The sequence below is a fragment of the Euphorbia lathyris genome, chromosome 6, assembly GCF_963576675.1.
Source record: "Euphorbia lathyris chromosome 6, ddEupLath1.1, whole genome shotgun sequence".
Lineage (NCBI taxonomy): Eukaryota > Viridiplantae > Streptophyta > Magnoliopsida > Malpighiales > Euphorbiaceae > Euphorbia > Euphorbia lathyris.
The window spans coordinates 80,423,546-80,450,689 of record NC_088915.1 but is presented as its reverse complement, the minus strand read 5'-3'; the positions used below and the strand labels follow the sequence as shown (position 1 = coordinate 80,450,689).

Sequence of the window (27,144 nt, the reverse complement as noted above, 5' to 3'; positions counted from 1 at the left end):
GACAGACCAAAGTGGTGAACATACTTTGGGGAATCTATTGAGAAGTAAATGCAAGGGAAAACCCGAGTTTGCATACAATAGGGTCGTCCATTTGGGCACAGGAAAATCACCTTTTGAAATGGTCTATACGAAGGTTCCCAATCATACCATTGACATTGTGAGCATATCGAATGAGGACAATATTAGTATTCCTGTTCAAAGGTTAGCCCTTGACTACCAACAAATGCATGATGGTTTGAAGGTGACACTTGAAGTGAGGATTCAAAATTTAAAGGCCAAGATTGATATGCGCCGAAAGGATGTTCAATTTGAAGCCGGGGTTGAGGTCATGGTATATCTGAGTAAGGAGCGCCTAGTAAGTGCGCCGAGTAGCAAGCTTGAACCGTGAAAGTATAGCAGGTACAAGGTTACCAATAGAGTCAATACCAATACTTACCGTATAGCACTCGCCAATTGGTTGAGCAAGACGTCTCCCTCTTTTCATGCACGTGACTTGAGCCCTTACAAGTTGGATGTGCCTCTCAAGTACACCATAAGAGAATTAGGATCCAACTCCTTTGAGGAGGAGAAAATGATGAGGGCATTGATATGAATCAAGGGGAGGAGCCTTGATATAGGGCTCACACAACGTCTGAAGTCAGACACATGTCATGTGAGTTAGGTGGGAATCCAGAAATTTCGTGAGGAAGATTGCACGATGCATCACTCAGATCACATGATCAATTGCTTCTCTTTTATTAATTTTAACCCGCCGTGTGAACCCTCGAAGTGCCAGAGCCGCTTTTTGTCTTGATCAATCCACACGGCGTGCCCTCAAGCCACTTGTCACATGGGCTTTTCAATCTTCAGCCGCACGACGTGTCCCTCAGGCCACATGCCATGTGACGTTATTACTTCATTAGCAAGTTCTACGAATTCCTATCATCTATGCACATAACTTATTTACTGTTTTGCCACTAAATATTTATTGTCTTGCTATTTGGTTTATTTTCTACTTTGTCATTAAGTTATTTGTATCTATTTTACCCTATTCTCTTAAAGGAATGTAGTAATGTAATGAAGGGTATAAAACCCTAATGCTTTGCTATTATTATGATGTTTTAGGTTTTACCAAATCTTGTTGTTGAGTTGATGAGCTCATCTGTGTTCAGTGGCTGTGGATGTTCCTCTAGATATTTATGTAATTTAAATTGTGAAACATATGTGTGCCACGTTATCCTTAATAGTTGTAAATTGTTCGTCTCTTGCCTATATAATATCCCCTTGTCTAACCCTTAATTACTCACTTCAATTCTAAAAGTTTGTCCAAAAGTAGAAATATGGAAGCTTCTCAGATAAATTCTGATGGTTTTAGCATGGTGCAGAACACAGATAGCCGAAGGACTGCTAACTATAAGCCTAACATTTGGAAACATGATTTCTTGCTGACTCTTTCTTCCTCATTTCATGTAAGATTTTTCTTTCCAAAACACATAATTTGTAAATTTAGCCCCATAGGTATTAGGGGGCGAACTAATCTAGCTTTCACGTAAAACAACAATCTAATGTTAATTTTAGCATTTACCAAACGGTGCAATTTCAAGTTTCCTTAATTAAAAATGAGTTTTTTCCTATGTTGCACAGAAACTATTCTTAATCCGTGTTTCGTGTACTTTTCCATTTTCTAGCTAACTTTTCTTAGAAATACTGTTTCCCGGTATCTGTTTCCATTTCGGTACACCATAAAGGTTTTTTCATTAACAGGAGATGTGCAATTTCATGTTTTTGTCACTCTCATGCCTCCACGGTTGAAATTGCACATCTTATGTTATTGCATAAAACTCATTTTCTATTAACTAGACTTGAAAATACATCTGGTAAACGTTAATTTTAAAATTACGACAAAACGAGAGCCAAATATTCGTGGTTCGATGGACAAAAAATAAGCAAGAAAAAAAAAATGGGGGAGGGGGTTAAAGATCAGGGACTGAAATTATTCACAAATTCTTGAAATATCAGAATTTCGGACTGAGTTTTTATGTTTAGCGAACGGAAATTTTCATGGTAAAACTTTATTTTCATTTCTTTCTCCCTGGAGTAAGAGGGGTCAACCGACCCTGTGACCCCTCTACGTACAACAACAACAAAGCCTTAATCCCGAAATGATTCAGGGTCAGTTAACATGAACCATCATATAAAACCGTGCAATCAAGTCGTGTCAGCCACACAAATTCTCTCCCTCCACTCTGTCTTATCCACTACCGTATTCTCCTCGATCCTTAATAAACGCATATCACTCTCGATCACCCTCCTCCAAGTTCAATAAACGTAGGGCTAAATTTGTAATTTAGGATTCGGAAAACTAACAAAATTCGACATGTTTAATTGTTTTGGATACGGGTTTTGCAGGAAGACAAGTACAGAAGAGAAGTTGAGAGGCTGAAGGAGGAAGTTCAAGATCTTTTCAGTGAAACAGTAGATTTACGCGCTAAACTCGAGCTTGTTGACAGCATCAGAAAGCTAGGCATCGGCAGCTATTTCGGGGATGAAGTGAAGATAGCTCTAGACACGGTTATGGCATCGTTTGATCTCAACATGGGAGGCAATTTGTACATCACTGCATTGAGCTTTAGGCTACTCAGGCTACATGGCTATGATGTTTCACAAGGTATTACATATTCAATTATATACATATATAAAAATGCAAGATAATGTTCAGATTGCCCTTAACGTTTTTCGAGAAATGTAGATATATCTCTATCATGAAAAATGGTAAAATTTTATCATCAATGTTGTTTATGCAGCAATTTTAGGGTAAATTATTAGAAGCACTCGGTTCTCCATGTCAAATAGAGGACATCCTATACATATTTTGACACGTGTAATATAGACCCACAATTATTATAAGAGGCCCACTATTTTAATTATTACGTGTGTCACCATACACGTGTCCAAATGTGAATTGGGGTCCTCCGAATGACATGGAAGACCGAATGTTTAATATTAGAACCGTCAATTATCGTGTTTCGTGTTAAAATCGTGTTATCTCATATTTATGTTCCATATGGTTTTATATGTTATAAATGCTAGAAAAATGATTTTCGTGTCAATCGTGTCGTGTCAGTCGGGTTGGCTCTGTAATCGTGTTTTCGTGTCAGAAATTGCCACCTCTACTTAATATAAGAACTCCAATTGTAAAAGCAGACACCTTGGAGTCGGTTATTGTTTGTTATGAGTGAAAAAAAAACCTAGCACATATGAACTGGGCCTCATTTTTTTTTGTCCATATACCCAATTGGAGAAAAAAAAAATCATTTGAAAAATATTTGCCTTTTATAGCTGAAAAGTAACTGTTTATAAAAGCACAGAATTCCTGCTTTTTGGAAAAACAATATTTTTTTAACAATTAACTTTTAAAAACAAAAAGCAGATAAACTAAACGGATCTAAGTCCAAAATTAGTTCATATATGTAGTATTTTATGGCCCAGTCTAATTGGATGAATTTAATAAGCCAAAAACTAAAAAACAATAGATATTTTTTTTTATTATTAAAGCCTTGTTTTTAGAAAAATATTATGTTTTGAAATAGAATAAGTAATGAATATTTTTTTTTTGGTTAAGAAACAAAATATTTTCTGATGTTTAGCTACGATATCGAAGAATATATTACGAATTTTATTTATGTCATAGGAAAATATTTTTCTAACGCTAAGTTAAAATATATAACGTTATAATTTTTATACTTTTTATTTTCAAATAACATTTATATATTATAATAAGCAAAAAGAAAAAGAAAACATGAAAAAAGAAAAAAACATGAAAAACAAAAAAACCTAAAAAAAATGAAAATCAGTAAAAACGAAAAAAAAAATTGAAAGTAGAAAAATGTGAAAAAATGGAAAAAAAACATAGAAATCAATAAAAAGGCGAAAGCAATTAAATTTGAAAAACGGATAAAAATATTAAAGAGGAAAAGTGAAAAAAAAACCCGGAAAAACCAGAAAAACATGAAAAACGTGAAAATAAAAAAAAAATTCTTTTTCTAGTTTTTCTGCTTTTTATGTTTTTTTACGTTTTTTTTTTGTCTGTCACTCTTTTTTTTTTAGTTTTTTTCATGTTTTATAATTTTTCATTTTTCATTTTTTTTCCTGAGTTTAACATTTTTCCGTTTTTTTTTACTTTTTCAAGGTCTACGCGTTTTTACAGTTTTCACGTTTTCATTTACTGTTTCACTTTTTTTTTTTATTTCACTTACTTGTGTCTCACTTTTTTTTTTGTTTTTCGTATTTTCACATCCATTTTGTCACACTATTTTTTTTTCAATGTTTTACTGCTTATCATGTTTTTTCCGTTTTTAGTTTTTTTCTATTTTTTTTTTCATTTTTCACATTTTTTTTTTCCGTGTTTTTTTTATATTTTCACCGTTTTAACGTTTTTCCATTTTTTCCATTTTTTTTCTCATTTTTACCCTTTTTTTTCATTTTTACAATTTTTTTCATTTTTCACGTTTTTTTATGTTTATCGCATTTCCATTTTTACCGTTTTCGCATTTTCTGGTTTTTACACTTTTGTCTGTTTTCATTTTTTCTTATTTTTCACGTTTCCGACTTTTTGCCATTTTCCATGGTTTTTTTTTCATTTTACACGTGTATTTTTTCATATTTTACTGATTTTTCCATGTTCAATTTTTTTTTGTTTTCACCTTTTCCATTTACCGTTCTTCTTGGATTTTTTTACGTTTTTTCCACGTTTTTACTTTTTTTTTTCATTTTTCGGATTTTTCATTTTTTCCGTTTTCACATTTTTCCTATTTTTTTTTTTTACTTTTTCCTGTTTTTCACGTTTTGTTTTTCATTTTTTTTACATTTTTACCGTCTTGATGTTTTTTCGCATTTTTTACGTTTTCCAGTTCTACTGTTTTCATGTTTTTCCATTGTTTGTTGTTTTCACGTTTTTCCCATTTTCGCATTATACTGGTTTGGATGTTTTACATGTTTTTTCGTTTTTGTATTTTACGTTTATTCTGTTTTCATTTTTTGGTTTTCACGTTTTTTCTATTTTGACTACTTTCTGTTTTGCCTTTTTCAGATTTTCACTTTAAAAAAAAAAGTGTTACAAAAATGTTTTACCTTTTTGGAAAGGTTTCTATCTTTCTTTACATTTTTTCTGCTGTCTAATATATTTTTCGTTAACTTATTTTACTAAACACTGAAAAATAAAAATAAAAAATATTTTCTCCACAATATATATTTTTCATCAAACAAATATAGCCTAAAACTCAATAGCAAATTTTCATAGAGATTGCGTCATTAATGTCAAATCCGCGACAAATTCAAATAAAATGAAACCATCAACTTAAATTACATATTTGGTGATAGAAATTTATATTGAGAAATTTTTTTTTTGTTCGGTATCTAAATTGTGGAGTCGACGGATCTCCATGACCCCTATTCTTCATCTCATGGTCCATAGGTTTTTGGTATATGTCAATTTCTAATGCTATCACGTGTCAAACTAATCTAACGGCTGATAATTGCATTTATGATGAAACACAGATGTGTTTAAAGACTTCGTAACCGAAAGGGCACTATAAAAAAAGAGAGTTTTAGGCACAAACACTTAGAGACAAATAAACTATATTGTCCTTAAATATAATTTGTTAAATTAATAATAGAGACAAAAATTCATATAGTGCCCAATACTTTTTAAGGTTAGGATAGGGGACAAAGTTTAATTAATAAGTATTTATATAAAATAAATTAATTTTCAATAATAAAATAGGGTACAAACGTAAAAAGTTTTCCATTAGTTTGTCCCAAAATACTAAGCGGGAACAACTCCCCCAAAATAAAATTCTAAAATTGAAAATCCCTCTTCTCATTGCCCCAAGTTTTCCACCGCCTCTATCTCCCACTATGCGATCAAACTTCTCATTGCCCCAAGTTTTCCACCGCCTCTATCTCCCACTATGCGATCAAACTTGTCTCTGCACAATCCAAGCGCTCTCTCTTTCCCTTTCTCCGACCCGTCTATCTTTCTCCCTTCTTCTCCGGTCTACGATTCGGTACACCTCCATTGGTGGCTCTGACTATAAAAGCTCTGTGTGTCACAAACAGGTATTTATTTTTTTAATTTGTGAATTGATTTGATTAGGGTTTTGAACAATTTTGGGTAAACGCATGGTTTTTGTTTTTTAATTTGACGAATTTCATGATGGTAGAAAATATTTAAGAGAATCACAGGATGAGCATGTAGAAACGTCATTTTTTTCTAATAAAAGATGACTGAAGTTACCGTCACTGAACTTTTAATGTGTTTGAATTATATTTGGAGGTTGGAAAGGGAGATGGAAGCTAAGACCTTGTTAGAACCTACAAACTTCTTGAATTCTAATAATTCTAGCTAGATAGTATCATTAATTTCTTAATTTCTTCTTTTTTCCACAACCTTGATCTGGTTTTAGTTTTAATTGTCATGTTTGATCTTTAGATTTAACTATGTTTCAGATCTTTGAGGGATAATTCAATTTGTTTTCTATCCCTGACCTATATATGCAAGACCTATGTAGTACTAATATTCATGATTTGGGAAAGAATTGAATATTCCATGTTCAAGCAATAATTAGTTGCAGCCATGTGAACACAATTTTTTTTAATATTATTAACATAATTGAATATATATCAAGATTCTGTTTCAAATTTATTATCTTCACAATTTCATTTTAATTTGACACTATTATCTACATAATTGATTATATATCAAGATGTGATTTTTGATCATACAAAGACATAAACAAAATTATTCATAGAAGCAGTTAGATTGCAATGTGATGGAATCTTTAGGACAGAGCTAAACAGAGCTGTTGAATGAGGTGAAACATTTTGGGACTCAGATGACCATTTTTCATTCAGAACCCTTTTATTTATTTGGCTTTGCTTTGATGTTATGTATTGTAAAATCTTTTAGGATAGAGTTGAGACAGGGAACTAGGACAACGTTGTTGAATGAGGTGAAACATTTTAGGACCGAGGTAACCATTTTTCATTCTTAACCATTTCATTTATTTGGCTTTGCTTTGATTTAATGATTCATAATAGTTGACTCAGGTTTTCACTTGGGTGGTTATTGTAGTTAGCACATAATATGATCATCTTATTAGAAGTGTGGGATTGGTAATCTTGAGTGTGATGCTCATGCCTTTCTGTTATACTAAGTTTGGTTGGATTAGATTTTTCCTTTTAGTAAGTTGTAAATTTGCTATATGACAGTGACAGATTTCTTCAATTTACTTTGTTGTTTAAATAGCCTTGTTGAAGATAGATTACTATTTTGAATTTATAGAATGCTTTACTTGATTATCTATATGCTTTTACCCTGACATGGCCTTCCAAAAGGATACCAAATATCCCAGTTTGATATACCAATTGCAACTTGCTTGACATCATTGATAATTGGTTTGATTTGTCTTGAATCATTTTTTATCTGTCGCCCTAGTATTGCTATTTATTTGTATATTTCATATATTAGTTTTGTCTTAGTGAGTAAGCCTTACTTGCGAATTTTTATTAAATGCATTAGAATGCTAGTAGCAGAATGTAATCTATGTATTTATACAATGTTATCTGACACATTCTACTTGACTTGCATGAGCTTGATATCTAGCTTGTGGTCTATACTCTATCATGATTAATATTATTTTTGCTCTGCTATATGATTGAATTATACTGTAGACCTTAAACTTAAGAACCAGTTGAGTAAATTCCTGAATTTGGATCCAGAGGATTGAAAATTTCTAAGTATCTTTTGGGCTCATCAGTCATTACTAGCCTTTGTTTTCTATTTTTGCAATTGCAGCGGGGAAGGGAGATGTGCTGTTGGGTGGAGGGAACAGAAAGAAGAGATGAGATAGGAGAGTGCTATCTGTTTTTCATGCAAGAAATGTTTTCCTATTTCATGTGTGAAATAATGGGCATTTTAGCTACATTAATGTTGTTAGGTTAGGCTACTTTGTTTTCCCTTGTGGTAGATGTGACATGGGAGAATGTTATATTGCTGAACCGATCTCATGCCACCTACCAATCCATCACGGTGAAGATGTTATATCCGAACAGGAAATCCATGTTTCAAATCATTTAACGCCTTTATCCCTGGCTAGAATGATCAAATTATTGTCTTTATAACTATGCTTTAGTTGTGTAGAATTAGTTGACCTATGTTTTTTAACATCCAAAATTCCTACTTTTTCCTGTTCCATGCGCTTATACTTGCTGTTTTGTTTTCCAATCCAGGTTCATGCTCTGTGGAAGGATCTGGTTCACAGATCCATCAGCAAGACTCTAGTATGTTCCTGCTAATGTTAATTTCCCCTGTTATATTCTAGGGTCCTTTTGGTAAAATTCATGTAGAATGTGTATTCAGTATGTGGATGACATATTTAAAGTTCTTATAGCATTTGTGTTGGAGAATTCGGAGCCATAGTTGCTTAAGGCGACCGAGGCGATCAAGCCACCACCTTCTGTTATGGGAGGCGGCGAAATTCGAAAGGCGACCACCTTTCCACCGCAGGCGAGAGGCGGTTCTGGGGAAGAGGCGGTCGCCTTTGGGTCTTAGTTGAAATTTAGGTTAAAAAATGGAGTAACTGTAATCTGACAGTTCATGCGATTGCGATAGAAAGGTTCTCTGTATCCAGTTTGAAGACTCCATCTCCTCCGGGCTTCATCCACTTCGACAACTTCACTTCATCTCCTCCAACAGCACTGCCGATCTAACAGGTACATACTTCGACAACTTTACTTCTCTTCTCTGTTCTGTTCTAACTTCTAATTCTTACTTCATCTTCTTAGTTTCTTTTCTTCCTCTCTTACTTTTCTTAGTTATAAGTGTTATGCTGCCTTTATGACTTGTTCTAATCTTATGCTGCCTTTATGATTTGTTCTAAATGTTATGCTGCTCAAATTTTTATGAAAGTTTGTGAAGTTTTTACAAGTTCATTATTAGTAGTTTGTTGTGTTGTGCAAGTTTGTTATTAGTTTTGTTAAGTTTATCATTAGTTATTAGTTCTAAGTGTTGTGCTGCTCAAATTTTTATGTTTTATGGTCAATTTGATTCTTTATTTCAGTAGAAGCACTTCAAAGTTGTCAATCCTTTATGGCAACGTGCATAAACAAATCACTATGGAAATTGTGATCCCTCTATGAAAAAGAAGTATTTTTTATGTTATGATCTTGATAGCATAGAAGCTGATAAGGTTGTGAAGTTTTAGCAGTTACATAACCTATCATCGATAATAAGCTGCAATTATCATTTCCCAGAGTATGCATATAAACTGATCTAATGATTAATGCAAATAGGTGCAAACCGATATCATTACATGTGTTTAAACGACCTACTAGCACTTGGTGGTGGTGGCAACTTTGCTTTGTGCTTGGATGGAGATTTGTAAGTTGAATTTTTTACTAATCCACTTTGAATTTCTTCATTTGGTGCAAAGAGAAAAATAGAAAAATCATCTAGATGTTATTTCATTTAATCCTTTTATTTATGTTATTTTTCTCTTATTTTTCCTTGAGGTAGGTTAAATGGAACTAATGGACCTTCTGAAACCTATGGGAAACCTAGAAGCAGGGGCACATCTTTTCCATTCAAGGAATAGAAAGGGAAAAACACTATAACACCTAATAGGTCTAGAATGGAAAATACCTCATGTGCATACAAAGGACAGTACACAACACCTTCAGACCAAATGTAAAAGCTCAGGAAAATAATCAACTCAATAATTAACCTCAATATTAGGATTAAAAAAACAATTTACTCAGAAATACAACCCAGGTACAAATTTATTATCAATAACTAGCATTGCTTCAAATAATTAACTCTGATTGGAAAATGACGCACGTGTGAAGTGTAGATTATAATATTCATGACCGAGAAGACAATTTGATGAATTATTTCTCAAATTGGCCCAATTTATCAACGTTAGGCGTAAAATTGCTCTTGCCTTCCAACATTAGGAGTAAAATTGCACTATTTTAAACGTTAGGGGTAAAATTGCTCCTAACCCAAAATGTTAGTGGTATTTTTGCACCTTAACCCTTTATTTATTTACAACATAATGTGAATAGAAACAATAGATCAACAGTACAAAATGTCTGGTCAAGCTGGTCACTTTCTTTATAAGAACTCATAAGATCAGTGTAAACATCAACAATGTAAAACATAAATTTTAGTGGTGTTAATAATACACTAATTCTCTTCTCAAAAAATAATACACTAACTATGCTACCTATGATTTTGGGAGTGATAGTGAGAATAATTATTTGATTTAGGAATGCAAATGTTATATGATATTTTCTGTGTACATTTGCAGATGAAGGATTTGAGAAGGATTTGAGAAGAATGAAATTATTTAAAGCTAAGAGGGATATGGTTTGATTGATCTTAGGAATTACGGTAGAACATATCAGAACTGATTTTATTTGGGAAGAACAAGCTCAATAGTTATATAATGAATTATGGTAGAATTATGGCTTGTACTTGTTAGTTCCTTTTTTCTAATCATCTTTTGTTGAATATTACTATTATATAATAAATAATTTTCTGTTGATTTTTTTTGTCTGATTTGTGTCTATAAATGAGGTTATGGTTTGCTGTTGAAAAACGAACCAGTAAATTACCGATTATGGTTGCTGTTGAAAACTTAACCGAAATCAGTAATTTACTGCTTTCAATTAATAATTAATATATTATTTTTTTAGAGCGTGTGTCGTCCTTTATTGTAGGGACAAAAATATGTCAGTATTACATGAGGACGACAATTGTCCCTAAAAATGGGGATGATCGTCATCCTTATGAACGGGGATGAGATGTTGTCCCTAAGAACGGGGACGACAGTCGTACGTAAGAATGGGGATGAGATATTGTCCCTAAGAACAGGGACGACAGTCATCTCTAAGAATGGGGACGGTAGTCGTCCCTCCTAACGAGGACGACAGTCGTCTCTAAGAATGGGGACGACAGTCGTCCCTCCTAACGGGGACGACAGTCGTCCCTAAGAATGGGGACGACATCATGTTTTTCGTCCCCTATAGAATCAAGGACGGAGGAAACAAGGACGAAAAATAGGGACGAAAAAATTGTCCCCGAAAGTATAGGGGACAAATTTTTATGTTTTTGGGGACGATTTTTGTCGTCTCTGAAGGTGTTATTTTTTGTAGTGGGGGAATCTCCATGAAAACCAAAAGTTTGGACATTGCAAGTATACTCGAACTTCTTGAGGCTTCGCATCTAGCTAAAGAAGGTGAATCAGTGTTAGAAGATGCTAAGATTTTCTCAACAAGAATCTTAAAGTCTATGGAATATTCCAAACTTTCAAAGCACGTGCTTCATTCTTTGGAGCTCCCATCTCATTGGAGGTCAGAATGGTTTGACGTGGCATGGCAAATTGACAATTACCAACAAGAGAAAAACATAAGCACATGTCTTATTGATTTGGCAAAGGTTAACTTCAACATTGTCCAAGCTACACTACAAAAGGATTTAAAAGACATTTCAAGGTACTATTTATTAATTTACCAAAAATTAGATTTGGTTGCATCATATATTCAAGGTAGTATTTACTCACTCTGTTCCATAATACATGTCTTTTAAGGTTAATGCACACTAATTAAGAAATGTAATTAATTTTGAGTAAAAAACTTTGTTACCATTGTATTAATTGGATCCACTGGTGACTTTATCTATTCCCAAAGCAAAAAGTCAACTTAAATAGGGGTATATTTGGTAAAAGTAAATTAATGTGCATAGATTAAAACAAAATATCATGTATTGTGGAACAAAAAAAGTTCTTTAGAAAGACATGTATTGTGGAACGAAGTGAGTATTAATTATGCTTCTAAAAAACAATTCCATGATAAAAGTTCTAGCCGGTAAATTACATTCATGGCTACTGAACTTTATTCATTTTAACATTGTGGCCACTTCAATTCTTTACGGGGTCACTGAACTTTACACTTGTTAACACTGGTCGCCACTCAATGCCTTAAAATGATCATTGATGGTCTCAAAATACAAAATTCGAAGAGTTAATAATGGTATTCTAAGGAACATTAATTTTTGAAAATATTGTTTTGTTAGGAGAGTGAATTTGTGGAGAGATAAAGCTCCAAAAAAGATGATTTTTGAAAAATAAAAAATGTGATTTCATGGTAAATGTCGTTCTGAACAACTTTAATTCTTGAATATTTTCATTTTGAGGTCATTAACAGTAATTTTGAGGAGCTAGTTAAAGTTGAGTGGCTAAATGTAAATTTAAGTGGCAATACCATTAAAAATTGAAATTCAATAGCCATAATGTACAGGGCCGATCCCGAGATTTTAAGGGCCTAAGGGCGAATAACCAAATGAGGGCCCTAATAAATAAAGTACAAGTGAAAATTAAATTATGAAAGTTAATTGTGCAAAGAAAAATTTCTTCAAAATGATACTTTTTCTATTACACTTAACGAACGATCTAATAAAAAATATATTTCATATGGAAAAAACATTTTATATCACTTTAATTACCCAGTTTCTCATACAAAACAATGTCTACGAGCATTTTTAGATTCAAAATCACTAATAATATTGTCTACATCAATATGATCTAACATACTTCTCTCAATACATAAAAAGCGTAGACCATTTAAATTTTCCTGTGACATTAATGAACTTAAATAACTTTTCAATAATTTTAACTTCAAAAAACTTCTTTTCACCAAATGCAACGGTCACTATCATATTTAAGAGGATTTAAAAAACAATTGAAATATTTGGATAACAATATATTGTTTTGACAAACTCAAGAAATTCAAATGCTGACATTGCTAAAACCAATTTTAGTTCTTATGTACTTGACATTTTAAGAAATTCTATTTAGAATATCGGATAGTTGTAAATAGTTAGTCTAATCATGATTAATATGTAATTTACCCATAATTTTGTATCTTTTTTCAATCTGAGTAAAATTAAAAGCATATTACTATATTTGGACCCTCCCTCATCATTGGGATCTGGGCAGGCACCCCTCCTGCTCATGGTTAGGGACGGGCCTGATAATATATAATAGGTAAAGTCCAATGACCATGGATGTAATTTAACCGTCAAGCATGGCAACATAGGATAAAAGTTACATATTTCATTTCAAACTAAACATCAAGGTCGGATATTTTCGTCGCAAAATCCATAATGGCGAAATTAATTTGAAATTTTGAATAGATTGGATTTACCGACGGAAACTATACATTTAAAAACGGAAATTTCCATTGACAATTAATTTTTCTTAATGTATTTATCAGGTGGTGGAGAAACTTGGATCTAATAGAGAATATGAATTTCTCGAGGGATCGATTGGTAGAATGTTTCATCTGCACTGTAGGACTTGGATTTGAGCCCAAGCACAGCAGTTTGAGAAAATGGCTAACAAAAGTGGTTCTTATGATAATAGTTATTGATGATGTTTATGATGTTTATGGTGCCTTGGAAGAGCTACAAATTTTCACCAATGCTGTTCAAAGGTTAGTTCATATTATACTATCCGTCTTAAATATTTTTAAGGCTCTGTGCTAAATGAAAAAATTGGATCATATTCATTAAAAAAAAAATTAATACTTTCATATAATAAAAGTTTCAAAAAAATTAATTTCACGTAACAATGATAATAATGTTTCTACAAAATGAAACATTAAACTACTTTTAACTTAATTTTTTATATAATAAAAATAATTTAATTAAATATTGTATAAAAATAGTGGGTTGCTAAATACCGCTCCATTTTTACTAGTTTCCGCCGCCATTTAGATTTTTTTGCTTTTCTCATAATTTTGATAAAAAAACTGAAAATTCTCTCTCCAAAATCACATACCCGAACAACAATAATTGAAATTTTAAAAATAATTGATGTGTGATAACCCGAACCCTGGAAATGGATGATTACAAGTTGGAAACATTAAAATTTACGTTTTTTTTTTATCAAAGACATCATGAAAATAATGCACATTTTTTATGACGATAGTGCATGTTTCGTCACAAAAAATTACAAAAAAAAATTGCATTTTTTCTCACAAAAAATTGAACGATAGTATTTTTCATCATTAAAATTTTTACGATTTTACGTTGGCCAAAATTTGGCCTAGGCGGATGGAGCATCCGCCCCAGCCATTGGTCGGGCGGATCCGGCATCCCCCTAGGCCAAATTTTGGCCGATTATCTCCAACATCCAAATTTGTAGTTTTTACATTTTTCAAAATGTAAAATTGTTTAAATGGAGGCGGTAATAAGCAATCTGGGGCGGTAAATAGTAATACCCAATAGTAGATCGAACCCCTTGAGGACCTTAGACCGCTAGACCCTAGATATTTCCTAGAAAAGTTAACATTCACTTAATTTTTGACAATAAATAATAAAAATAATTTATTTAGATATTGTATAATAAAAAAAAGATTTGACACCCTTAAATTTGTTTGTACTCCCATCTCCTACCCCGGGCTATTAGCTAATACATCATTCACAATTGAATTTGTTCAAAAAAAACTTTATTGGACCCTTAAAATTTCAGGTGGGAAATTGGGGGTGAAGTTAAAAAGCTACCAGAATGTATGCAAATATGCCTTGAAGCACTCTACAAAATTACTAATGAAATGGCACTTGAGATTCATACTCAAAAGGGCTTGGATTATGTTCCAACGCAATTTCACCTCAAGAAAGCGGTAAGTTTTTAAATACTTTCTTTCCTTTCATATGATTAAGGTCATATTCTTTATTACTTATCTAACTAAGAAATTAATGATATAAATTTATGGGATAATTACTAATCTAGTACATTTGAGGTGTCTATTAATATATTTGACACACTTTCTTTTCATTTTACCAAATTAAACACTTTCATCCATTGTGGATAAAAATACCCTAATCTCCCCCAACCTCCTCATTTTCAATTTTTTTTCAAATTCTTGCAACAAAATTCAACAATTCAACCCAAGATCTAAGCATACTCATACATTTTTCAAGTTCATGTAAGTATTCTTTCTTCATTTTACATACAAATTATTCAAGTACGCAGTTGGTTAGTTGAATTTTTTCTGGTTGAACCCGTCATTTCCGATTTCCTCCGTTTTTGTCGGATCGATAGTTGCTCCTGTTGCATTTATGACGAAAATTGTCGCATTTGCAATGAAAATTGTCTCATTTGTGATGACTGTTTTGTCGCAAATGCGACAGGAGCAACTACCGATTCGACAAAAATGAAGGAAATTGGAAATGACGGGTTCAACAAAAAAACATTTAACTAAGTAACCGTGTACTTAAATAATATATATGTAAAATGAAGAACGAAGGAGATGCAGAAGAGAATGAAAGAGAGAAGATGAATTTTCCTTGTCTGCTGCAATGGCTTCATCCATGTGTTTCTTCTCTGCTCCGATTCCAAACATTTTTCCAATCCTCCATATGAAACCGAGATAAAGAAGGTGTTATAGCGTTGCTTCGATGGCGTTATCGAAGGCAATAGCAAAAGGATTTTCAGACAAATCAAGAGACAAAGTTTGAGTCTGATGGAGAAGATCAATTGAAATAAGGGTATTCTTGTCCAATGTAGATGAAAGTGTTTAGATCCATAAAGTAAAAGGAAAGTATGTTAAATATGTTAATTGACCCTTCAAATGGGCTAGATTAGTAATTAGCCCAAAATATGTCTTTTAACATTTCCAACTTAGAGCAATTTCGGATATACGGAGAAATTTGGAACCAAGCAACAGAACTCTTAAAACATGACACTTAGTCGACTGTCAAATCCAAAATTGCTCTAGGTCGAAAACGTTTGAATATAAAATGTTACTATTTTATAGGTTAGAAATATATAAACACTTTCCAAAAAATATTATGAGTAAATTATATGAAATATATAAATCATATAATACAATTTATGACATGAAAATGCGTATTAACACCTCTATTTTATTTTCAGTGGGGAGATTTCTGTGAATCACTATTGATAGAAGCAAAATGGTTTAATAAGGGGCATACACCATCATTGAAAGAGTATTTAAATAATGGTCGGATTTCATCTTCAGGCAGTCTCCTTTCTGTTCATTCATTTTTCTGTATCATGGATAGAGTAACACAAGAAACCATGGATTTTCTTGGAAGAAATCAAGATCTAATACACAATATTTCTTTGATAATCCGGCTCTGCAACGATTTGGGAACTTCCGTGGTAATTATCTCTCTTAAAACAACTCCATAATCTTCTTCTAGCGTTTTTGTATGCTAGCCGTATAAAGGGTTCTTGATATAGTATCAGAGCATCTTAGACCAAGTGGTCGAGGATCTGAATACTAATAACTTCTATTTAGGCTAATTACATATAAATGCTCTTGGTTTCGCCCATTTGCAGATCGGTAGTTGTGGTATTTTTTTTCAAACCCAACACTCTGGTTTGCAAAATTTTGCATTTGGGTTCACTTTGTCAGAATTTAGCCGATAAGGACCTCGAATTGAAAATTTTAAAGAGTTAAATGATATTTTAAGCAACTTTAGTTCTTAATTTTTAGGTTTGAGATCATTCAGACGTTACTTTTTTATGAGAGAGAAAGTTAATGTTTAGAGAGAGAAAACTCAAAAAATGATGGTTTTGAAAAATAAAAACATATGATTCCATAGTAAATATGATACTAAACAACTTTAATTTTTTAAAATTTTCATTTTGAGGTCGTTATGGGCCAAATTTGGCAAAGTGAAAAAATGCAAAATTTTGCAACCAAAGGTTGCGTTTGTAAATACCATAGGTACCCATCAGCAAATCCGTGTAACCACAAGGCATCTGCTTATAATTAACCCTTCTCTTTATTAAAAGAAATTTCAACACATAGTAAAATAAGTCTGTATTGTAAAGGCTTCAAACACAAGACCTTATCAGCTTAAACTTTGGGTCACTTGGTTCATTAGCAACTTAATTGCGAACAAATACTAATTGACATAAAAGGTTAAACTGGTCGGTAAAGTGTGGAAGCAATATTTATTATATCCGACATATCTCCACATGCAAATGCCTCTTAGACTTGAAGCATGCACAATATAAATCCGCTCTATCATGTGTTAGTATGTGGTATTGTTGCATTTGAACTCTTAACTATTCGTCTAAGAAACTCTGATACAATATTAGGAATCGATTGACGTTCTACACTGGTCCCGGAGGTCCGTGACCATTGTGGATTTGTTTTTAACAATTGTTGTAATGAATGCAGGAAGAACAAGAGAGAGGAGATGCATCTTCTTCAATACTATGTTATATGAAAGATATGAATGTTTCGGAGGAAGCAGCTAGAAAACATATTAAGGGCATCGTTAACAATTTATGGAAGAAAATAAATGGAAAATGCTTCACCAATATTTCAACCGATGATCAGATGCAATTATTTTTAAATATTAGTACAAATATGGCTCGAGTGGCTCATAACTTGTACCAAAATGGAGATGGATTTGGTGCTCAAGGACATGAAAATAAGAAGCAAATCTTATCACTCCTAGTTCATCCTATGAATCTCGATCATTAGGTGTAGCAATCTGATTTGTAGCTGGTGATGTCAGAGTAGAAAAATTAAGTAAGAATTGAACATATAAAAGATAGCCATAGCAACAGAAATGAATTGAATTCTACATCAGAAGTGGAGAAAAAGTTACTGAGATATGTCAGTAAGGTGTATTTCTAATATATGCGGTAACGAAAAAAAGGGTCATGTGGGTTTTATGAACATCTTAATTAGCTAGTAAGCATCTTGTTGTTTCAACGCTTCTAATGATTGTCTTTCTTCGGGAATTGACATTTTCGTGGTCAATCCATTAAGTAAATTTCTCAATTTATGATGGATTTCAAACTATTTCCAGTTTTGTTGTGTTTTTAGTTCACTCTGCCAATCATTGGCATAATTGAAGGAATTCTCACTCATGTATATTAAATCGAAATACATGTTACGATTTTTTTAGAAGAATAGAGAAGAAAATAAGAAAATGGTGCTAATAATTTTATTCAATTTGTCAATGTTCTGCACAATTAAAAGATACAGATTTATGCCTTTTTATAGACTTATAATGCAACAATAAAGGAGATTTTAAAGCAAACAATAAAATCTCAACTAATTATCTCACTAACAAATAAAGACTTATTAAAACTAACTTAGTCAAATAACAAACTTTGAATCAGAAAATCATAATCTCAACATTCCCTCCTGATTTAAAGTTTTTTTTTTCATATGATGTACTTTCCATCATCTTGTAATCGGAGCACTTCTCTGCGTGGCTTCTCGGTGCACTTCTCACCGCCTTCATTTATTAATTGGAGCACTTCTCTCCAACATCAAAATACTAATTCTTCATGCATCAACAAAACATGTCAAATTGACATTTTCTTCTGTAACTTTTTGCATTTGAAATGGTGAGGCTTCTCATTGTGACAGCAGTCTTTTTCTTCTTGATCATGCTTCTCACCATTACCATACCGAGTAATTTTCAATTTTTCTTTTCAAATTTTGGCAAAGAAAATTCGCTCAGCCACTTGTTCATTTTCTGGAAGCCATGGTTGAGTTCTCCTTAAAATACTCACAGATCAACCTGAAGATCACTAAGGCTCTGATACCAATTGTTGGGATTTTTTGAGAAAGCCTATAAAAGAAATTAATAATAAAACATGATGCTAACAATTTTATTGAATCTGTCAATGTTCTGCACAAAAAATAAAGGAGATTTTAAAGCAAACAATAAAATCTCCACTAATTATCTCACTAACAAATAAAGACTCATTAAAACTAACTTAGTCAAATAACAAACTTTGAATCAGAAAATCATAATCTCAACATACATGTATATGTAATAACAATTTTGAAACCGAAATCTTATACTGGTTAAGTCTATATGGCTAATTATATTCCAATACAACTATAATTACTATACACATAATTCCTTGTTTTTTCATTATTCTTTATAGCTCATCCTCAAGCAAATTATTGTGTTGAGGAAATGTTAGTTTGTCCTGAAGAAATAGAAAATGATGTTTGGTTAGTGAGAGTCATCGGACTATCCACACGATTCAATAAGACCTTCCAAAGCTTGAACAAACGGACGGTAGGAAAGGTTCAAGGAAATCACATTGATTATTCCTTATATCTCAAGGAAATCACATTGATTATTCCTTAGTAAAGTTTGTAACTTGTTCAAATCAATGGATGTTTAAGATAACATAGAACTTAGGTTGGTCACTTTCCAATTAGTTCTAAGCAACTAAAGGAGCGTAGCTCAACTGGTATACTTTAGAAGTAGCAAGTTGGTATCGAATCCCTCCTCTTAAAAAAAATATCAAAAAAAAAAAAGTTCTAAGCCTATTTCTATGTCAGTTAACACTATAAATAGCAAAAACCATGTGTCTATGTTGTCTTGAAATTTCAATATGCATGAAGTTCTAAGAGACGTTTTATCAAACACTCATAGTTCTCAACAAAATGTACCTAACATTTAAGTAATAATATCTCTATTTATCACTTAGATTCATTGAAGCTTTTCCCAAGCTCATTAATGAGTATAAATATAGTATAATTAAGAACAAAACATACATCTCAACTATAAAATAATGGGTAAATTACACCAATGACAACTAAACTTTACCTATTTTAACATTGTGGCCACTGAACTTCAATTCGTAACGGTATGACCACTAAGTTTTACACTTTTTAACACCAGTGACTACTCAACACCTCAAACGATCGTTGACAGCCTCAAAATAAAACCACACCGATGGATATGGTCCCTAGGATAGGTACCTTGATATCGGTGAGTCCGACTAGTGGGAAGGTCATCTCTTATAGCCTTTTCTTATGTAGCCCCATGGCTTTAAGTGCCTGCCAAGCTAAGAGGTTGACCGAGTTGCTCGTGTCTACCAAGATACGGTGGACCCTAGAGTTATTGATGGGTAAGGATATGATGAGGGCTTCATTGTGAGCCATTTGCAATGGAGGGCTGACAACTCGTGAGTCTCCCTATGGCCCCTTGAGCTTCTTCGGGCTTGGGTGAGGGAGGGATGACGCCCCTTCTCGAATGATGTTGATCTCGCCTACCAGCATGATAGGAAAGAGCTTGCACATGATGTGGTCCTCCTTTGAGTAGAGGTTGATCATGCTTATGAACGTAGCGCAATGCTCGTTGGAATCCTCGATCCCTGTGTAAGAGGAAGTCAGGGTGTTTTCTAGTTCCTAGGGAAGCTGGCCTCTATGATTCGTTGGACTAGGGGAGTTTTGCTCGATGTGATGCTCCCTCCCACAACGCCTCCCAGGGCCTTCTTATCTAGGAAGCCCTGGAAACGGATTTCCCAATCGCCTTGATCGCCCTAGCGAAAAGGTGGGGGCGTCGAGGTCTGTGGGGCTGGTTGCTCTTAATTCGGGGGGCGTTAGACTCCTCTAGGTCAAGGGTAGTTGGCTCTGGCATGCGTTGGTGCTTGAGTTGGAGGAATTCCCAGATACTATTGTTGTCCTCCAACATAGTCATCTGTGTGGCTAACATCTGGCGTTAGACTTCAACCTGGCCGCTCTGAGTCGTCTAGAATTGCTGCAAGGTTTTCAACAGTTGTGTCGATCGATCTTGGTCTAGGTCCGTGGAGGAGCTGGCCGTCACATCATCCGTGAAGGCGATGCGGTTGGCTGCTGCTTCGAGATCTTGTTGACAGGTAGGATGGCTGGTTCCCATGATTTTCTTAGTAGGCATAGGCTCCACAGGTTGAAGGGTTTCCGTCATGTCAAAATATGGGAAAGAAGAAGTGAGGGTTTTAAGAATGTTCGGTCCATGCTCACCGTACCAAATGTTGAGGAGTCAAACTCACCGTATGTTGTGGGTCGACCTACGCCAGGAGCGGTCTCCTTAATACACTCAGACGATCAAGTTAGCAATAGTGATATAGAGAGAGAAAGTCCAAGTCCTTAGAGAGATAAAAAAGTTGCCCTTATGAGGTTGTGGGTGGGAAGTATTTATAAGCCTTCAATGGAGTCGGGGATGGGTTTCACGCTCCATTCCCCCAGGCCAAGGCTCTCGCCTGGAGACGACGGGGTAGGCCTGGACGCGAAGAGGGACCGGCATCGGGGACCCGAATTGATGACTCTTGAATAAGAGATCTTCACTTACTTCATCACTATATATATTTATATCTATTGTTTTTCATGTACATTTTTTTGAAAGGATTTTCAATATACAATGAACACCTCATTTTTACACACATATCTTTAAAAAATGACACATCAGGAAAAAAAAAAAGCTTCAAATGATTTCAATATTATAGTTAGATAGATAGATAGATATAGAGGTTTCACTAGTCAAAACCTTTAAAGTAGCTCAAACCTCTAATTTTACCCTTAAAACCCCTTTACCACACAGGGCCATAGATTTTTTTTGTCAATCTGACTAAAATATTTACTGTGTTATTAATATAGTTAAAAAAACCAACAAAAATGAACGAAATTGTTATAAAGCACATAGGTCAACTATCACTCTTTTTTTTTTGTAAAATAGAGGTGTTACGCCCTACGAAAACAAACTGAAAGGAACAAAAACAACTAGATTCGGGTCATCCGAGGACGACACGAACCACAAATGTCAGTAAACATAAGATTTTGGATGTCTGCATGAGGTACATCACACTTATGAAGACTCAAAGACAATCGTCATGCGTAGTTTACAATTCATTCAGAAATACGGTTCCCTTCATGGAAAATATGAACTAACCTCACATCTCAATCTCGAGCATTCAACTCCCTCCGCTTTGAAACAAGCCATAGAAACGATGACGGTTCTCCACACCCTCACTCACCATCCGAACCACAACCAACGCATCCAATTAAAAAATAACCCGTCGATAACCTTTACCCCACACGAGTTGTAAACCAAAGAAAAGCCCCCAAAGCTCCGCCAATACCTTCACTCTAAAATTATTAAACTAACATAAGAACGTTAACTGTTGTCGCCGTCCTATTGCTCCCTTCTCATATTTTTCCTTATTCTTTCTCCGTTCTAACCTTCTATTTAAGTTTACTTAGAGGATGAAGAAAGAAGCTTGTCTTCCTTCTTTCTCCTCCAATATATGTTTTAGATTTAGTTTTTAGCTTTAGATTTATTTTTTCTTATTGGTTTTGAAATCTATCCTTATTGGATTTTTTTTCCGTTAGATCTACATTTATTAGCTATACTTCTTTCATTTATTCTTTTTTCAGTCTTAGTAAGAGCGGAAAAGTTTCATCTTGTCCGTAGATTTATAGATATGTGTGGTTGCAAAAAAGAAATGACTTCGATCTAAATGTCCGGAATAGCTTAGATGATGAAGAATGGATTATAGCAGTTTTTCAACGGGATTCGACTTACGAGAAGGATATGATTTATATCTTTGATGTGTTGTCCCTAATATCATATGGAATAAAAGGTTTGGACCTAGACACGTGTGCCAATCAAAAGGCTTCATCATAAAGCATAACTAACTGGACACGTGGACCAGTAGCAATGTCGGATCCCAAAAGAACACTCCTAATCTCGATGATGCATCGTATATCACGGAACAGGGAAAAGGCTACGGTTCATGAGCCAATTAAATACTCACACGTGGAAATGTGCTCAATAACATGTATATTTCAATTGCCTATACGTAGCCCATCTATGAGACATCATAAGGTATGTAACCCCCTTCACTAGGATCACATAATCGACTACCTATCATCATAGTCCCATCATCTTCCACAGAAATATCAGGTCTTTTACCTTGTTGTACACGATCTCTCATTTTGCTGGCCTGCTAGACTGGCCCTCTGTATCATATCTAGCCCTTTTGTTTACAAAAGTTGTTTTCTATCTTTCACAATTTCCTCAGGTCTGAGTGCAGATTCTACTAACAACCTAAAGCTAGTTTCATATGCATGAATCCCCATTCTAACATCTGGGTGTAGACCATGTTCGAACCTACGACATTTTACTTCTTTTGTAGCCACATTTGCAGGTGCATATTTGGCTAAAGTGTTAAACTTAAGCTCGTATTCAGCCACAGACATATCCTCATGCATAAGGGTTAAAAACTCTGTTTGTTTCCTATCTTTATATATCATTGGTATGTATTTATTAGTGAACAACTTCTTGAAAATATCCCATGTTATTTCAGTTCTAATTCTTGTTCTTTTTATAGATCTCCACCATTCTAAAGCTTCTCCACTGAAAAGATTAGAAACATATTTGACCATTGAGTCTAGTTGACATTCTGTGTTCTCAAGTACATCTTCAATCTTGGCCCACCATTTATCAGCTATATCAGGATCTGTACTTCCCTCAAACTCTGTTACACCCATCTTTTTAAGTCTCTCAATTTTTTTTATCAAAGACTGGCGCATCTCGACGAGCTTGAACACGTGGCTGAGGCTGACCTTGAGCCAAATAGATTCCCATCATCTGTTCAAACTGGTTGTAACCCTGAGGATAACCTGCATGTCCTGAAGCTCCTATATGTTCTGAGCTCCCAGACACATGAACATGACCAACTGAACCATGACTAGACACATTACCGGATTGTCCATTCTCACCATCGGACTTCATAACCCTACATGAAACATGACCATGTCAACATGCTTTAGAATAAGAAAACATGATTATGTGGTCTGAACCTAGGAATCCAAACCAAGTCATACACAACCTAATCCCTAGGAAAGTAGGTCCACTCTGATACCACTAAATGTAACCCCTTTCAATAGGATCACATGATATCTCACACAATATCAGTTACAGACATGCTTTCAATTCTCAATCATATAAACTTCAATCTCATATAAACTTTACATATTATACATAAGAGAAAACATTTACAATTTACAATACACGTGTAAGTCATTATCCTACATAGAGGATTTACAAAACAAAAGTACATCACAAGATCCCAAAATGCCTAGATGAGAATGGACTGACACTGCCAGTGCGACCTTAAACAAGAAGAACTCCACCTAACCTGTAAAAACGGTTGGCAAGGGGTGAGTTGCCTACTCAATAAGCATATTACGCATATATGTATATACAAAAGTAGTGTAAAGAGCACAAATCAAAATATGTCATCAGTACCAAGTTAGAATTTTCAATAGAAAGATATTCACTTGTTTCACTTAGTATAGTAATACTTATTTTAGAAAGGTCATGCTATACTTAGACAATATATATAAAATGGTCATTGGGTCTAATCTGTATTCCGGCTCACTAAATTTAGAATACAATCATCTGTGCTACGGAGGAGTTAAACTCAACTCACGTACTCATATATCTCAACACATGTGCTTCCAGCTCACAATATTCGGATAACACTCTCAACTTGGACCATTTCACATATCCATCTAAGCAAGCTCATATTCATTTATAATCCAACCATTATCCAGTTCCAGTATGTGCACAAGGCTCAACATGCCGTATTTACTTATAACACTGCAACATACTCAATTATATCACTTTCTTATCAATCATAACGTATCACAAACACTCAAACATTATTCACATCATTCACATCAGATTTAACCACATCTCACACTCACCAAGTCACAAGGCACAATACATTCATACACATATATAAGCAATATGCTTACTGTCACACTCAGTTCGATCTATTCTACACGATCGGGTGTGCGTTCAATTGCACCTTGTCCTCCTAATGTCACATAACATTCATAAAATTAGCTATAACATAAACATAATGAAAATATAAACTAATGAATGCTATATGATTTACAAGACACTAACTCCACAAAGTTCATGCAATCTAATCATTTTGTCTTAGATCATCATATGACCTACTTGCACACATTCTGCCATAACTATCTCTATATGAAACCAAATGCCCTGTTTCTTGAACCACCTGAAACTAGACATATATGGGTATAACATATCCAAAATTCACTTTAATATCACTTCTACACAATATATGGCATGAAAATGATTCTGTCCTATTTCCAGCCAAGAAACAGACTATCCAGATTTGCATCTACCATAATTCACTCAACCTAGCTCACACTAAACACAATGGATTGTCAAATCCTTTTACAGACATATACTGCAAGTAGTTAGGAACACGTTTTAATGAAGAAACTTTCTCAAATTCGGACTCTAAGGTCCTCAAAATGCTATATCAACATGGCTGCCTCACATGACATTCAATTTCGAGGCAGTCATGTTCCATCTAGGTTTTCTTCATCTATATATGGAATTAAAGTCCCATATTTTACAGAGGGTTTCATAACACATATAGGAACATAGTTTATTCTTTATGTATCTTCAAATTCGAACAATATCAATATGAAAAATATGCTCCAAAATGACTGAAAGCAGTACCATAGATTTCTGTTTAGGGCACTTGATACATATCTTTCATTTGGACAGCCTAAAACCAATTCAAACAACACAAAAACTCAACAAACTCAATCACAACTCATCCACAACAAATCCTATGATCATACCTAGGTATTTCAGAATCTCAAACTCATAGAAAACAAGGTAAAACAGCATACTAACCTTCAACTTGTGTCTATCACCTAGTATGCTTCCTAACTTGACTTGTTTGGCTTGAAAATGGAAGAAATTGGAAGATTTTTCTTTGGAGGATGTTAGGGTATGAAAAAGGAAGCTTTGATGAAGATATGGTCGAAAGGTTTGGCTGAAATAACAAGATGTAAATTGTATACATCCTTTTGAAAATGAAGAGGCATAATTTGTCTTACATTGGGTGACACCTCGTGCTTGCTCACAAACCTCAAATTCAGCCCTCCTAAAGTGTAAGTTAATCAATTTAGGACATATGAATTCATTCATTCATTCATTCATTTAAGTCCTAACTCAATTAACCAATCATTACATCTTAACAACACATCAATCGCCTACTAATCGCACGGTAATCGCATTATGCATACGAAACTTCTACTGACAATGAGATGAATCTAAAATGTATGTATTCAATTATGAAAACATATATGAATGTGGGAAGACTCATATGTTAGGGTTTTAGGGATGTTACAAGGTATATAATCATTTTTCTACAAAACATTCTGCTGTCAAGTCTCATTACTATCTTCAAATATCTTACTGAGTTAGGCATCAGAGAGTGAACACCGAATTTCAGCCCCTCCCTGACTGTTTGTTCATTGTATTCAAATCCGTTCAAACTGATCATGTCATTCTCCAAATTGTGACATCAGTACTTTTTATATGTTTCATTGTTTTTTGTAGTCTTTTTTCTTTCCTTTGTGAATCTCGTATGCCTGTGTATACACGATGTTTTATTCCTCCTACCTTTGTACCATATATTTTTTTTTTAATCTAATGAAATGATATATCACAGTTTTATTAAAAAAAAAAAGCCATATCAATGTCAACCATTTTTTTTTAATTATTAATTTTACGTTTAATATCTTTAACATAAAAACGTGAACCATTTTATTGAAATTGTTAAGCTTATGTTTCTCAAAATCGTGATCCTCACAAACATTATCTTCTTCCCCTAAAATACGATAATAATGGAATTCTATTTTGATGGAGATGTTGAGTCCTATCAAATAATAATAATAAAAAAATAAAATATTAAAATAGTTCTAAGGTTTATGGAAAAATATTAATTTAGATTCAACGTATAAAATAGTATTCAAAGACTCGTTTGTTTTACCCACTGTTTGCTGTTGTTGTTTGCTGTTTGCTGTTAGGGTTTGCTATTTGATGTTTCTATTTGCTATTGCTATTTGCTATTTGTTGTTTGCTGTCACGGTTTGCTGTTGGAAAAAGTTGTTTTAAAAAAAAAACAGAGATTCTCTACTTTTGTAAAAGGCTACTTTTCAAATGTAAAAGGCAAACATGAGATCACTAACCAAACACCTAAAACTCCCACTTTTGAAGTGAAAAGGCAAACCGGAGCATGAAAAAGAGCAACCAAACACCCCACACGATAGGTTTAACGTCTACAAAAAAAAGTACCAATTTAGGTATCGATAACAAAACGTGACATGTTATTTATATTATTCCGTTAAGTTCTGATTTCTATCTTTACATACAGTTGGTAGAACTTTACAGAATAATATAAATGGTATGTCATGTTCAGTTATCGA

At 33.8% G+C, this 27,144-nt stretch overlaps 1 protein-coding gene across 1 annotated transcript; it reads left to right on the top strand.

The window, feature by feature from the left end:
• Positions 1-1,298: 1,298 nt before the first annotated feature.
• On the top strand, positions 1,299-17,927 carry LOC136233779 (alpha-farnesene synthase-like). Its single transcript, XM_066023470.1, has 11 exons — positions 1,299-1,448; positions 2,389-2,647; positions 8,269-8,357; positions 8,459-8,583; positions 8,651-8,751; positions 10,347-10,405; positions 11,102-11,532; positions 13,312-13,530; positions 14,571-14,721; positions 15,978-16,226; positions 17,257-17,927. Exons 1-11 carry the CDS (start codon positions 1,320-1,322, stop codon positions 17,563-17,565), a joined length of 2,121 nt encoding a protein of 706 aa, XP_065879542.1. The 5' UTR covers positions 1,299-1,319; the 3' UTR covers positions 17,566-17,927.
• Positions 17,928-27,144: the final 9,217 nt, after the last annotated feature.

Bases quoted from the DNA above. Each gene is read 5' to 3' on its own strand.
- LOC136233779 (XM_066023470.1), top strand. From the start codon at position 1,320: ATGGAAGCTTCTCAGATAAATTCTGATGGTTTTAGCATGGTGCAGAAC. The intron at 2,648-8,268 runs GTATTACATATT...TTTCCAATCCAG, and splicing joins TGGCTATGATGTTTCACAAG to GTTCATGCTCTGTGGAAGGA. The intron at 8,752-10,346 runs GTACATACTTCG...GTACATTTGCAG, and splicing joins CAGCACTGCCGATCTAACAG to ATGAAGGATTTGAGAAGGAT.